The 15,463-nt window shown below is 34.3% G+C and overlaps 1 protein-coding gene across 6 annotated transcripts in view; it reads left to right on the top strand.

Moving 5' to 3' along the window:
* LOC132733704 (calcium/calmodulin-dependent protein kinase type II subunit delta-like) overlaps nt 1-15,463 on the top strand; it is a 118,229-nt gene that overhangs the window by 21,076 nt on the left and 81,690 nt on the right. For all 6 annotated transcript variants that reach the window (XM_060720370.1, XM_060720369.1, XM_060720375.1 and 3 more), the window contains exon 3: nt 2,656-2,715. In XM_060720370.1, coding sequence (XP_060576353.1) covers nt 2,656-2,715 — 60 coding nt within the window. The remainder of the gene's footprint in view (nt 1-2,655; nt 2,716-15,463) is intronic.

Below are 15,463 nucleotides of genomic sequence, written 5' to 3'. Positions count from 1 at the left end.
AGTGAGTGTCTACAAAGTTTGTTCAAATAAAAGACCTGGAGTCAAAATTGGCCCCGCCACGGGGGTCATTGATATTCTTTAAATGTGTATAGCAAAAACTTAAAATCTTCTTTGAAAAAACCCAAATAGCTAGAGTTTAGATATTAAGCATGAAACATCTTCTAGTAAGTGTCTACAAAGTTTTTGTTCAAAATAAAAGCCCTGGCCCCGGCCCCAGGGGTCATTGTTTTTAACTATATTGTGTATAGTAAAAACTTAAAAAAAATCTTCTTTTAAAAAGCCCAATGAGCTAGAGCTTAGATGTTTAGCATGAAAACATCTTCTTTGTGGGTGTCTACCAAGTTTGTGCAAATAAAAGCCCTTGGGTTAAATTGGCCCTGCAACGTTTTTAGGCGGGGGTTGGGGGTTGGGGGGGGGCGCCTATATACAGGTGAGCGACCTCAGGGCCATCATGGCCCTCTTGTTTTAGAAAGCTGTCAGTTTTTAATTGACTCTTTGTATTCATTATAATTATGTACATTGTAATAAATTTTTATTTAACACTTAAAAAGACATTTTGTGGCATATCATTCGAAACTTATGTTCTCGGTAGATTTTGTCAAATTGGCATGGAAACATGTCTTTAGCTGGACATAAAGGTGTCCCAGATCCGTTATGCACTAGTCCCATTGAATAATTATGAAAGTTTTATCATGCCCCTTGCAACTGATTTACCCTATGTGATTGTAAGAGACTTAATGGGTTGCATTATTGGAGTCTATTTATCTCTTAGCTCTAGCAAGTGAGGTGGTTTTGACCCCTGGTGTTGCTAAAAAATTTGTGTTACACCTGAGGTTAGCCAAAATCTTCTTTTCCTGTTTCAGCGCCATATGACGTAACTGTGTTGGTGAACAGTAAAAACAAACAAAAACGCCACAAAAAAAGGTTAATTTTCATTTTTTGTAATTTTAACCAGTTATATCCAAGGGAAAAAAAGGTTATTAGGATTGAGGTATGTTCGGCGGGCGGACGGGGCGGGCGGGCGGGCCGTAAACAATTTTTTCTGTGCGGGCAACTCCTCCCACATTTCTCAACGGATTTGACCAAACTTTCACAGAAGCTTTGTCATCAAGTGCCCTGGCGCATATTGTCGGGGTTTTGCGATTAGATAATATTTTGACCTAATTATGGCCCTTTGTTTTTTTTTCCTTATATAGAATATATAGTGAACAATTTCTTCTGTGCGCAACTCCTCTACATTTCTTCAACGGATTTTGACCAAACTTTCTCAGAAGCTTTGTCATCAAGTTGCCCTGACACATATTGTCAGGGTTTTTTGCAATTGGTATATATTTGACCTAATTATGGCCCTTTGTTTTTTTTCATTATATAGAATATATAGTGAACAATTTCTTCTGTTTTGACGCGCAACTCCTCCTACATTTCTCAACGGATTTTTGACCAAACTTTCACAGAAGCTTTGTCATCAAAGTGCCCTGGCGCATATTGTCGGGGTTTTGCGATTAGATAATATTTGACCTAATTATGGCCCTTTGTTTTTTTTCCTTATATAGAATATATTAGTGAACAATTTCTACAGTGCGCAACTTCTCCTACATTTCTCAACGGATTTTGACCAAACTTTCACAGAAGCTTTGTCATCAAGTGCCCTGGCGCATATTGTCAGGGTTTTGTGATTGGATAATATTTGACCTTATTATGGCCCTTTGTTTTTTTTCCTTATACAGAATGAAACAAATTCTTCTGTGCTGAACTCTTCCTACATTTCTCAACGGATTTTGTTCAAAACTTTACAGAAGCTTTTGTCATCAAGTGCCCTAGCACATATTTGTCGGGGTTTTGTGATTGGATAATTTTTTACCTAATTATGGCCCTTTGTTTTTTTTTTCCTTATACAGAATATATATAGTGAACACTTCTTCTGTGCACAATTCCTCCTACATTATTCATGTTTTACATTGCACATAGTTACATTGTTTGTTGCTTGTATTTGTATTTCAAATACAACATATTTATCTACAATGGTGATAATTGAAAACCTGGTTTCATGGCATTGCCATGTTTCTTGTCTATTATATGAAAGAAAAAAAAACAATAATTTTTTTTATTTTAATTTTGAAAGCACCTTATACTCACTTTCATTGTTTGTAACTTATGATGAGATTGTTGGTTTGTTTGATTTTGCCCCCAACCCAATTTCAAAAAAATAAAAAGCTTTTTTCTTTAAACCCGTCTGAAAAAAAATGTAAAAAAATTGAAGGGAAGTGTTTGTTAGCCATTAAGAATATTTCTTTGTTTTAGATACATGTCTTTCAGCGCCATATTTACAGCAAATGAGTAATCATAAGTTTCTGATTAATTAAATAAAAACATGAGCTTATTAATTCTACAAACATAACATTTGACATGTGTGCGGTAAATCTGGTGTAATGTTTGTTAACTATTGACAGAATTTCCAGTGGTTTTCTTTGGCCATTCTTCAGCTGATTGGTAGAGAGATTATAGTCAATTCCTGAAATGTGAGAAATAACTGTAGACTTAATGTCAGAATAGTAGCAATTAACACAATCGTTATGTCAAATTTGATCTCAATTCTTACCAATAGAGAATTGCTTGCTGCAATCAATGATTGTGTTTCTCCTTTTCTATTTTCAGACCATCAAAAGTTAGAAAGAGAAGCTAGAATATGTAGATTGTTAAAGCATCCAAATATAGGTAAGTAATTCAAAGAGATATTGTAGAAATGATATCTTTTATATTATGTCAATTTTTAAACTTTTCAGGAGTGATAAGAAGGTACCGTTGTTATGCACATCATGTAGTTAATTTTTGTGTGGTTCATAGCTGTATCATTCCTTGAAGAATTTTGAAAGTACTTTCCACAAATGTTCACAATAATAATGGTTAAAGACTAAAACATTGACTTTGTCATTCAGTGAAGCCACCAGCTTGAGACCATGCAAGTTCAAGGTTTGTAACACAAAAATCTATGTATCCTTGCCTTTTTGGTCAAATGCCAAAAAGGCTCTCTGAATATTATCCCCCTGTCCAGTCCATAACACTTGTGTCATTCCTTAAAATTTTGAAATGACTTTGCATAAATGTTTACTGTTCCGGATGTAACATAATGCAGATTCTATTGTGAAGTATAATCTTTGGGAGTATATATCATCTTCAGTTGTCTGCATTTTGTGATGTACACATAACTATATATCATCCACTGATGAGGGACCTCTTTCAGTTTTATTCATCATTTATAAGTGGTGACCTTAAGTAAAGAATAAGGTAAACCTTTAACCTGCTGGAACCAAAAGTGAATAAGCCAGTAAAAAGCCAGGCTAGCTTGTACATCCATGCAGTCTGACCAGGCTCTATATTTTTGGCAGACTTGCTTGAATTCAAATTCCCTGACTTAATAATAAAATTTGAAGCTGGACAAGTCCATATATGAAATTCAGTATGTTATGACTGTATCATTAACAAATTTGTTACAGTATATAGCTTTTATACTTCTATGTAGTGGTTCACAATCTTTCTAGTCTTTTTGTTTAGTGGTCAAATATAGTTGTTGATATGTGAAGACAAGGACAACTACTGACATAACTTTATAACCCATATAGTGTAATAAAGGTCACAAGTTTTAATGACTTTGACATGGATTAAGTCTGTGATGTGTAATAAACACTGTAAATATTCTGTAAACATGATCAGTAGAGTGGGGGAGGACACCCTGACACATTTTATAGCTGTCTATGAACATTTGACCTTAGTTTATGTAGATACTGACAATGTTATAGTTAAGAGTGATGGTAATTTATGGTAGTTCATTTGGTGTAAGTAAGGCCATGAAAATCATACTTTATCAATTAATATAACATATCACAAGAAAACTTCATGTTGTTCATATTCAGGTCTCGTATTTTGTGTTTTTGAAGTTAAAATTATATAATAATTTAGGTAATAACTAACAAATAATAGTTTCCTGAAAAAGATAAATCAAAACCAAATAAACTTAAATCAAGAATAATATTGATCATAGAAATGATATGCATGAATATCAAGTTAATAGCTGAACTTATGGAATACTAAATGCATTATATGTTTCATTTGCCAGTCCCTAAATGCCTGCTGTACTACTGATCCATTTTGAATTTTAAATATACATGTATTTAGACCTTGAGAAGAGCCCTAAATCATTTTGAACACCTACATTTTTTGACCGATTTCTGTTTCAATGGTGATGATTTTAAGATTTTACAATTTGTACAACTATAGCGTAGGAGTTAAGTGGGTATATGACAGGATGTGGTTTACTTTTAATTCCACTCATGACCTTTGACTATTTTATATCTCCATGTATTTTAATTGTAAATGTCATAATAATTGTTTGTACAACATAATGACTTGTAAAACCATTTATAGTACATCTTAACTGATTTAAGATATATTTTATTAAGGCGAGTTGTGTTGTACATGACCTTCACAGAAAATTTACAAAAAATTTGTTTTTAAATATTTGGAATACAGCAATTATTGGTAAATCGCGTTTTCATGTTTAATGACTCTTTGCTGTAAAATAAGTAGAGAAAAGATGAAAATGAACGTGAAGAGTCAGCATGTAAATTGTATAATGGGATCACCTTGGATGTTGTAGACCTTTTCTAGGCAGTTTTTCAGTCTTATCCAGAACATGTCTTATATATGCATGGAGTATTTTTAGTATTTCTTGATACAAATGTTCATCACCATGATACGCTGCATCCTACTCATGAACCTGCTCTTTACAGTATGTCAAAAGTCAAGGTCACACAAAATAAAATGCTTGTTTAGAGCAAAACTTCTACACATATGATATGAAAGATTTTAATGTAATTTGGCACAAATGTTCACCATTGTGAGTTGGTCTGTAACATGCAAAATTTAGGCACCTGCAACCAAGGTCAAGGTCACTTAGAGGTCAAAGGTCAGAATATATACTCAATATGTGGGTATTGATCATTTAGTCGTCATGATTTTTTGGGATTTTTATGTAAATGATTTAGTTCACCTTTGTGAGACTGAGCATTTGTGATGTGGTTTGTAACTTTTGATTGGCACTCCTGTTTGAGATAAAACTTGGCCTTTTATAGATTAAATGTGAGACTTGTCAAAAATTGGGTAGGGATAAACCACCAGATGACAAATCAATTTGAAGACCAATTAGTAAGTTTTCTGTAATAATTAATAGAGATGCAGTGATGGAGATCAATAAGTTGTAGAAAGGTTATGAGTGGTCTGTTGGGATCTAGCCACTCTGCATGATTAATTTTGCATAGGCAAGAGCCATTATAGCAATCATTACCAAGGGTATAATATGGTCTAGTATGGCTGGTGAGCTGGCATTGAGAAATGTTTAGTGTTTTACATATCAATATGTTGATTATTACACTTGCTCTTCTTGATTTCCTGCCAGGCAGTTTATCAACAGTAGTTCACTCTCAGACAGTCTGTGATACAGTATTGTACAGGGTCATACAAATTTACAATGTACATTCATATCTTTTATAACTTGATAAAAGTCTATAGCATCCCTGTTTTTATAAATCCATTCCACAGGACAAAGCTGCTGGTGTTTTGTTGAAATGTAAATGCTTATACATTTATTTGTGATGTTCTTCATCCTGTTCAACTTCTGTTTGTATGCCAGTACTATACTAGCTGCAGGATGTTACACCAGGGCTGCAACATACTGACATTCTACAAAATTTATGCAATGGAATACATATTTAATGCAATGGCATAAGATCATATGCTTGAAATGACCTTATCTCTGTCCAGACATTGCTCTGCTCAGATTGAGCATACATTTTCTTCAATGATCCTGGTTGTAAGGTTAGAGCTTGTACCACAGCATCACTGTGACAAAGTTGTGTTGTGTTCACAACACCCTTACATTTAATGATTCATATACACAACATTGACTTTTGTAACAAAACTCACTGCTTTCACCTAATGACTCTATAATCATAAAATACGAGTGTTTTTAGTATCACTTGATACACAGGTTCATCACCATGACATGTTGTGTCCCGCTCATAAACCAGCTTTCTACTTCAAATGTCAAGGTCACACAAAATAAAATGCTTTTCCAGAACAAAATTTCAACATGTGAATATTTTATTATATTCATTCAATAGGAATGACCCAGTGCATTTTCAAAGTTATTGACTGTTATAGGTCATTAAGTTTAAGTATGAATCAAAATTTATTATTTACTATAGTATTTGAATTTAACAGCAGTCTGCTGAGTGAGTCGAGTTTTTATATATGCCTGTTCTTGACAGTTGACCTCAAGCATTAAGGCTGTAATAGAAAAAATATCCTAAATGGTTAATGAAAAATGACTATCAGTGTGAGATTGGAGATAGTCAGTGAAATGTGTGATGTTATCTATTGGCTGAAATCAATGATAGTTAAGGACTGATTCACTGAGATCGTATCCTGTTTCCTTCAGGAAATAACAAAATTAAGAAATCATGTACAATTATTGTAATTTAACATCATAGCTTTATAAACAGTAACTACATTCTCATTGCATGGCATGTTGTTTTGAATTTTGAAGTATTGTTTATATTAAATTAATGTGCATGCATTGGTTTCTGGTTATAATAATAGTACTGCTGGTCATTGATATAAACCTATTTTTGATGATTAGCAGACTTCAATAGATATTTGATTTTAATGAAAATGAACAAAAAGTTAGCACTTCTGCCATTTAATCATTTAGACATATTTTGTTAACTTCTTATGCACAATCTGATGTTAATGCTAAAAACATCAAGTATGCTATCTTTATAGAACCAAGCATATGGTATTATTATAGAACATCATTGTAGAACCAGACATAAGTCATCATTATACAACCAGACATAAGCCATCATTATACAACCAGACATATGTCATCATTATATATACAACCAGACATAAGTCATCATTATACAACCAGACATGTCATCATTATACAACCAGACATAAGCCATCATTATACAACCAGGCATGTCATTTTTACAGAACCAGACATAAACCATTATTATAGCACTAGAAATTAGCATTCTAGACTTCTAGATTCTCAGTTTTTAGTATTAAGATTGTGAATTCAGTTAAACTAATGATTGAATTTCCAAGTTCAGTTTGCTTTATGACAAAGCCATAAAAGAAAACCAGAAACTAAAATAAAAGACTTCTTATAATTTCTACACCAATATTGATTGCTTTTATAATAGTAAATAACAATAATTTTTCTTCAATTTACTAATGGCCTCTTTTTATTAAGTAACATCTTGTTACCTGAAGTTTTTAACAAAGTTTTTAACATAACATAATTATATTTTCAAGTATTCAAAATAAGAACAGCTTAGTGTTCTTAACTAAATTTTAGTTGTTTAACATCAAACATTTACAAAATGTACATAGAATAAAAATACAACTTACCTAGATATAAAAATATAAGAAAGTTTAATCCACTTTTCCAGCTTTTATTTAATTTGTCAACACATATAGTTTAATCAGGCAGAATGATACTGCCAGCTGGAAAAGGGATCTTTTAAGGGGTTCTCTCACTGTCCATTGGTTTAACTTAGTTGACCAATAATTAAACATTATTTCTAGAGAGGCGGAACTACAAGATCTGGCTTAAGTCTGAAAATACTTGAGAAATAACTTACATATTTTCTAATCACTATTAGTAAATTTAATTGTCTATGTTTTTAAAAGAATAAAGTTTATCACAGATGTTAATATAACAAGCATTTTGCAATTCTTTGTCTAGTGTAAAAGGTTTTTAGCACATTGGCTTCTCTGTAACAACATGTCACCTGTTTGAGACATTCCAATTGACCACCTAAATGTACTTGAGATTTAACAAAGAAAAAGGGTATAATTTATTTTTATCATATATAAATGTATGCCTAATTTTGAAATCAGAAAATACAAAATAAAATTTAAAATGAAATTCAATACAAATATTTCACTCACTTTTTTAATATACACAATATAAAATATAACAAGAAAAATAGCTAATTTTTCATAGCATGACAAATTTACTAATGGCCTCTTTTGACAAAAGTACTAATCAGAGAATGAATTCAAATTATACTGTATAATTATGGTTGTAAGTTGGACAATCTGGTGTGAGCAGCTGCTCTAGAAGTGTCAGATACAGAAAAGACAAATTCTCATAATTGATTTATTAAGTCTGACTGGTCTACATATAGCTGAGGCACTGTTAATTTAGTGTTTAACTAATATTACAAGGGAGAGATAATGAAAATAACTACAGTAAATCACATTAATTCCTTCATATACTGTAATGCCCTTTACACACCCTATTTACTGAAAACTTTATGGTATGCAGTCCTTTTTAATTGTGCTCCTACGCATTTTATGTGAAAATTTAAAGGAAGGTTTAAGCACATAATGTACATTAAATAGCAATTGTTCACATGATGAAAAAGTTTTGATATGAAAACTAAAAGTTTCAATTTCTAAAATATATTTATTTGAATAAATACTTTTGTGCTATATGGTTATATTCTTTGATCATTTATGGTATTTAATGGTATATTATATGTATCTATATAAAGTCAGTTCTCATTAGCAGTCTTTGATGTACTGTAGGGCTAGTTAGATTATGGAAATTGAGTTTATTTGTATGTAGGAATGCTTCTATGTTCATTTACAATTGATTTTAACAGTGTCTCCAGAATCTCAGTGCAAATGGTCTGTTAATAGTAGTGCTAGGATTGGTAATTGGGCCATGAAAAATGCCTGCTTCTCTATAACTATTCTCCTGTGAATATAAGCCTCTGTTTATATGACAAAATAGACACATATCAGAACGTGATTGTATTGTAAAAGAATATACATGCTGATATGCCAAAAGACATGTTTCTATTGTTTTTTGCTCATTTGTGAACAATCTGGCAGTAGAAATAACTTAGACTACATTATTAACAGATCACGAACAACATATGTGACTTAACATTCTAATTTGTAGAGGCCCCTACAGGATAACTACTCCCACAATTAACCTTAACCATGCAGACTTGAATATGGGACTGTCTTTGAAATGAATATTACCATATGTGTCCATTGAAAATAAAACAAAAAATAACTGATGTGTAAAATAGGGAGAATTGTTTACAACAGATCTATCCCCTTGTCATTTTTATAAAAGCAACTTTCTAACTCATTAATCCTTTTATATTTTACATTGATCAAACTAGAGAATTATTGGAATGCATTAGATGTAATTTTGAGCTTGATTGGAAATTTTCCTGACAGATGATAATATGCATGATTATGATCTACCCAGGCAGTAACTCTGCTGAATTCTAGTGTTGTTTGACTTTCCTTAATATTTGTGGTGTAGCTTTTATATTTGTGGTGTAGGGTCAGACTGCAAGGAAGTGTTGGGTGGTCTGGCTTTTACATTTGTGTTGTACGGTCAGACTTCAAGGAAGTGTTATGTGGTCTGGCTTTTACATTTGTGATGTAGGGATAGACTTCAAGGAAGTGTTGGGTGGTCTAGCTTTTACATTTGTGGTGTAGGGTTAGACTGCAAGGAAGTGTTGGGTGGTTTAGCTTTTACATTTGTGGTGTTGGGTTAGACTTTAAGGAAGTGTTGGGTGGTCTGGCTTTTACATTTGTGGTGTTGGGTTAGACTTTAAGGAAGTGTTGGGTGGTTTAGCTTTTACATTTGTGGTGTAGGGTTAGACTTCAAGGAAGTGTTGGGTGGCTCTGGCTTTTACATTATTGGTGTTTGGTTAGACTTCAAGGAAGTGAAATGTGGTCTGGCTTTTACATTTGTGATGTAGGGTTAGACTGCAAGGAAGTGTTTGGTGGTTTAGCTTTTTACATTTGTGGTATTGGGTTAGACTTCAAGGAAGTGTTGGATGGTCTGGCTTTTACATTTGTGGTGTAGGGTTAGACTTCAAGGAAGTGTTGGGTGGCTCTGGCTTTTACATTTGTGGTGTTTGGTTAGACTTCAAGGAAGTGTTATGTGGTCTGGCTTTTAAATTTGTGATGTAGGGATAGACTTCAAGGAAGTGTTGGGTGGTCTAGCTTTTACATTTGTGATGTTGGGTTAGACTTCAAGGAAGTGTTGGGTGGTCTGGCTTTTACATTTGTGATGTTGGGTTAGACTTCAAGGAAGTGTTGGGTGGCTCTGGCTTTTACATTTGTGGTGTTTGGTTAGACTTCAAGGAAGTGTTATGTGGTCTGGCTTTTACATTTGTGATGTAGGGTTAGACTGCAAGGAAGTGTTGGGTGGTCTGGCTTTTACATTTGTGATGTAGGGTAAGACTTAAAGGAAGTGTTGGGTGGTCTGGCTTTTACATTTGTGGTGTTGGGTAAGACTTCAAGGAAGTGTTGGTTGGTCTAGCTTTTACATTTGTGGTGTAGGGTCAGACTGCAAGGAAGTGTTTGGTGGTCTGGCTTTTACATTTGTGGTGTAGGGTTTTAGACTTCAAGGAAGTGTTGGGTGGTTTAGCTTTTAACATTTGTGGTGAAGGGTCAGACTTCAAGGAAGTGTTGGGTGGTCTAGCTTTTACATTTGTGGTGTTGGGTTAGACTTCAAGGAAGTGTTGGGTGGTCTGGCTTTTACATTTGTGATGTAGGGTTAGACAGCAAGGAAGTGTTGGGTGGTTTAGCTTTTACATTTGTGGTGTAGCGTTAGACTTCAAGGAAGTGTTGGGTGGTCTAGCTTTTACATTTGTGGTGTAGGGTTAGACTTCAAGGAAGTTTTGGTTGTTTAAGCTTTTACATTTGTGGTGTAGGGTCAGATTGCTATGAAGTGTAGGGTGGTCTAGCTTTTATATTTGTGGTGTATCTTTTACATACGTGGTATAGGATCAGACCGCATGGAAGTATAGGGTAGTCTGGCTTTTACATTTGTGGAGTAGGCTTAGACTTAAAGGAAATGTAGGCTGGTCCTTTTGTACATGTGTAGTATTGGGTTAGACTACAAGGAAGTTTAGGGTGGTCTGGCTTTTATATTTATGGTGTAGGGTTAAACTTCAAGGAAGTGTAGGGTGGTCTAGCTTTGACATTTGTGGTGTAGGGTAAGACTTCAAGGAAGTTAAGGGTGGTGTAGCTTTTATATTTGTGTGTAGTGTGAGTCACTTCAAGGAACTTTAGGGTGGTGTAGCTTTTATATTTGTGGTGTAGTGTGAGACTTAAAGGAAGTTTAGGGTGGTGAGACTTTTACATTTGTGGTGTAGGATTAGACTACAAAGAAGTGTAGTGTGGTCTGGCTTTTACATTTGTGGTGTAGGGTAAGACTACAAGGAAGTGAAGTGTGGTCTGGCTTTTATATTTTTGGTCAGACTGGATGGATGTGTTGGCTAGCTTGGTTTTAGGTTGGTGGTGTAGGGTCAGACTGGATGGATGTATTGGCTAGCTTGGCTTTATGCTGGCAGTGTAAGAAAGTCATTATAGAAGCAGGCCAGACAATATTATAAAGCATTGAAACATATGCTGAAATCAATACAATGTCAGTGCTAATGTTCCCTGATTAGTTTTGTACTGGCTATAATCACCTCTTTTATCATTTCTAGTGATTTTGATATCACTTTCTTCTCTCACCATTCTCAACACACCCAAGTTTATAATGCTATGTTCTCAAGATTTATCAAGCTTGACTAATAATGTGGTCAAAGGGATGTACATTCATGAATGCATAATTATATTTAATGGGTAGTCCTGCTTGCCTTCTTCACCAGGATCCTGTGACATCAATTCTTAAATATGAAGACGTTTACAGGAGTTTCCGTAAAAACAATTCAAAATAGAATTTCTTTTGCATATAGTTTCCAGTCAAAGAATACTGAAGGTGTTGATCAATTATTCACAGACTTCACTTTTGATTTGTGACAATACACATGCTAGTTAAAATACACCAAATCTATTTGGTACAGCAAATAGGTATTGTATGTTATATAGAGAGATGTGACGTTTCTTACTGGTAAAGCAAATCTTTGGGGAGTCTGTAGACATATGTTGATGTTAAATTATTCAAAGAATCACTGATTAAGCTGTAAAACATAATCCAGTAGCTCACATTGATCTGCAGTATGGAACATTTAGAGAAGATACAGGAGGAAAATTACAACATGCAAGCAGATAGTGTCCTTTGCATCACTATATATTGCACTAGTTAAGGTCACAATATGGGATTTTCTTAAATTTATTTTTCTTCATACTTATGTAGCTGCTCTTAAAGCTAATTTTGATGTTTTTATGCCCCCATTTCGAAGAAAAGGGGGTATATTGCTTTGCACTTGTCGGTCCGTTGGTTCGTCGGTCCGTAGACCAAATGGTTTCCGAGTGATAACTAAAGAACCCTTAGGCCTAGGAACTTCAAACTTGGTATGGTGATTGGTCATGACCAGTAGATGAACCCTATTGATTTTGGGGTCAAGGGGTCAAAGGTCAAGGTCACATTGACCTTGTAAGCAAAAAACGGTTTCCGATCAATAACTAAAGAACCTTAAGGCCTAGGAACTTCAAACTTGATATGGTGATTGGTCATGATCAGTAGATGATCCCTATTGATTTGGGGGTCAAGGGGTCAAAGGTCAAGGTCACATTGACCTTGTAAGCAAAAAACGGTTTTCCGATCAATAACTAAAGAACCTTAAGGCCTAGGAACTTCAAACTTGATATGGTGATTGGTCATGATCAGTAGATGATCCCTATTGATTTTGGGTCAAGGGGGTCAAAGGTCAAGGTCACATTGACCTTGTAAGCAAAAACGGTTTTCCGATCAATAACTAAAGATCTTTAAGGCCTAGGAACTTCAAACTTGGTATGGTGATTGGTCATGATCAGTAGATGACCCTATTGATTTTGGGGTGAAGGGGTCAAGGTCAAGGTCACATTGACCTTGTAAGCAATAACGGTTTTCCGATCAATAACTAAAGAACTTTAAGGGCCTAGGAACTTCAAACTTGGTATGGTGATTGGTCATGATCAGTAGATGACCCCTATTTTTTTTTAGGGTCAAGGGGTCAAAGGTCAAGGTCACATTGACCTCTTGGGTAAAAAAACGGTTTTCTGATCAATAACAAAAAGAACCCTTTTAGGCCTAGGAACTTCAAACTTGGTATGGTGATTGGTCATGACCAGCAGATGACCCCTATTGATTTTTTGGGGTTAAGGGGTCAAAGGTCAAGGTCACATTGACCTTGTAGGTAAAAACGATTTCTGATCAATAACGAAAGAACCCTTAGGCCTAGGAACTTCAAACTTGGTATGGTGATTGGTCATGACCAGCAGATGACCCCTATTGATTTTGGGGTTAAGAGGTCAAAGGTCAAGGTCAAATTGACTTTGTAGGTAAAAAACGGTTTCCGATCAATAACGAAAGAACCCTTAGGCCTAGGGACTTCAAAAACTTGGTATGGTGATTGGTCATGATCAGTAGATGACCCCTATTGATTTTGGGGTCAAGGGGTCAAAGGTCAAGGTCACATTGACCTCTTAGGTAAAAACGGTTTCCGATCAATAACGAAAGAACCCTTAGGCCTAGGGACTTCAAACTTGATATTGTGATTGGTCATGATCAGTAGCTGACCCCTATTGATTTTGGGGTCAAGGGGTCAAAAGGTCAAGGTCACATTGACCTCTTAGGTAAAAAAACGGTTCCGATCAATAACTAAAGAACCCTTAGGCCTAGAGGAACTTCAAACTTGGTATGATTATTGGTCATGACCAGTAGATGACCCCTATTGATATTCGGGTTAAGGGGTCAAAGGGCAAGGTCACTTTGACCTTGTAGGTAAAAATGCTTTCAAAAATCAATAACTTAAGAACCCTTTGGCCTAGGAACTTCAAACATGGTATGGTGATTGGTCATGACCAGCAGATGACCTATTGATTTTGGGGTCAAGGGGTCAAAGGTCAAGGGTCACATTGACCTTGTATGTTAAAACGGTTTCCGATCAAATTAACTAAAAACGCTTAGGCCTAGGAACTTCAAACTTTGTATGATGATTGGTTGTGACCAGCAGATGACCCCTATTGAGATTTGGGTCAAGGGGTCAAAGGTTAAGGTCATGACCAGTAGATTCTTGATAACCCTTATTAATTGTTTGTTCACTGGGTCAGAAGTCATAATAACCTTATCACATGACTAATTGGCTGCTGATAGGGGGCATACATGTTTTACAAACATATCTTGTTTAACCTGTATAAGTTTTTTACCTGTTAAATAGCAGTGCAAACTTTGGTTCTATATTGAAATTCATGTGACATCAATGATCACTTCTATAAATGACACAAATGTTTCAAGTATCATTTTACTACTCCTTTCTTTATGTAATGACAAAAGATATTAGTTTTATTATTCATTTGTGGTTGTTCATCAGATGTCATAGTAAATTTAATTTCTTTCTTAAAGAATTATTTTATTTTGAAAACTGAACTAAATTTCAAAAATTATCTCAAGGTAGAGAATTTATGTTTGGTATTATTTTCATTTGTGATATACAGAGGTAAAAATACATTCATACTTTAGCAGAGTGGTAGAAAATGCTGAATACAAGTTCAAGAAAATATAACCTACTTCAAACCAATAGCAGCATGTATAAAAAAAGATGGAAGTTACAAATGATTTAAAATAGTTGAACAGTTTTATGTTTTTAGTGGACCTGATTTTTCCCAAAGGTGAAGAAACACTTAATTGAATTAAAACTAGTGTTTTGTCAGTGACTGGATACAAGTTTTACTGTTCAAACATGGCCATGATAGATTTCCTGTATAGAAGCTACCTTCAATGAAGAGTGATGTATTAAATATTGATAGGTTAGCTATTTAGTTAGGGGCCTTTTCTATTCACTTGCCTATTGATCATTCTGTGTCTGCTAGCTGCTATGATGATTCCGTTTTCCAATTCTTTTGATTACGTCACTTTAATATCAACGCGGATTACAAAATAGAGATAGTTTTCCCTGTCACCTTATATTCCTAGACAAATTTATTCCTTGGAGAATAAAAAAATCAAGCAGTAGTAGTGACTTGAATTGGAAATGGTGTAAAAATGTTTCTGTACAAGTCAAACATAGTTATACAGGAAAAGGGGGGAGCAAGTTAATCGAAAAATGTTCCTTGAATTTCTTATCCTTTTCTTGTATTTGAATTTTTTGTAAGAGTATTTTTTGTATTTTTTTGTGAATTACTTTTGCATAATTATGTAAACATGTATATAGGAGGTGTGCAATTTTGAAGGACCTATAGCATGATACAAGATAGTAGAATCTTTGTACATTGTATATCAAATAGATACAATATATAGTTTAGTATTTATTTTTCCATAGAGTTTAAAGCTGAAATGTTTGATATTGAACAAATTTGTTTAAAGGAGAAGCAAGATCACCGGGGAATGAACTTTTAATGATGCTATGTAACATGGTTGTTGTTCATTGAT

The sequence above is a fragment of the Ruditapes philippinarum genome, unplaced genomic scaffold, assembly GCF_026571515.1.
Source record: "Ruditapes philippinarum isolate M1 unplaced genomic scaffold, ASM2657151v2 ctg802_1_1_1_1, whole genome shotgun sequence".
In the NCBI taxonomy this organism is placed as follows: Eukaryota; Metazoa; Mollusca; class Bivalvia; order Venerida; family Veneridae; genus Ruditapes; species Ruditapes philippinarum.
The sequence above is the reverse complement of the archived record's forward strand: the minus strand, read 5'-3'. Positions and strand labels throughout refer to the sequence as shown.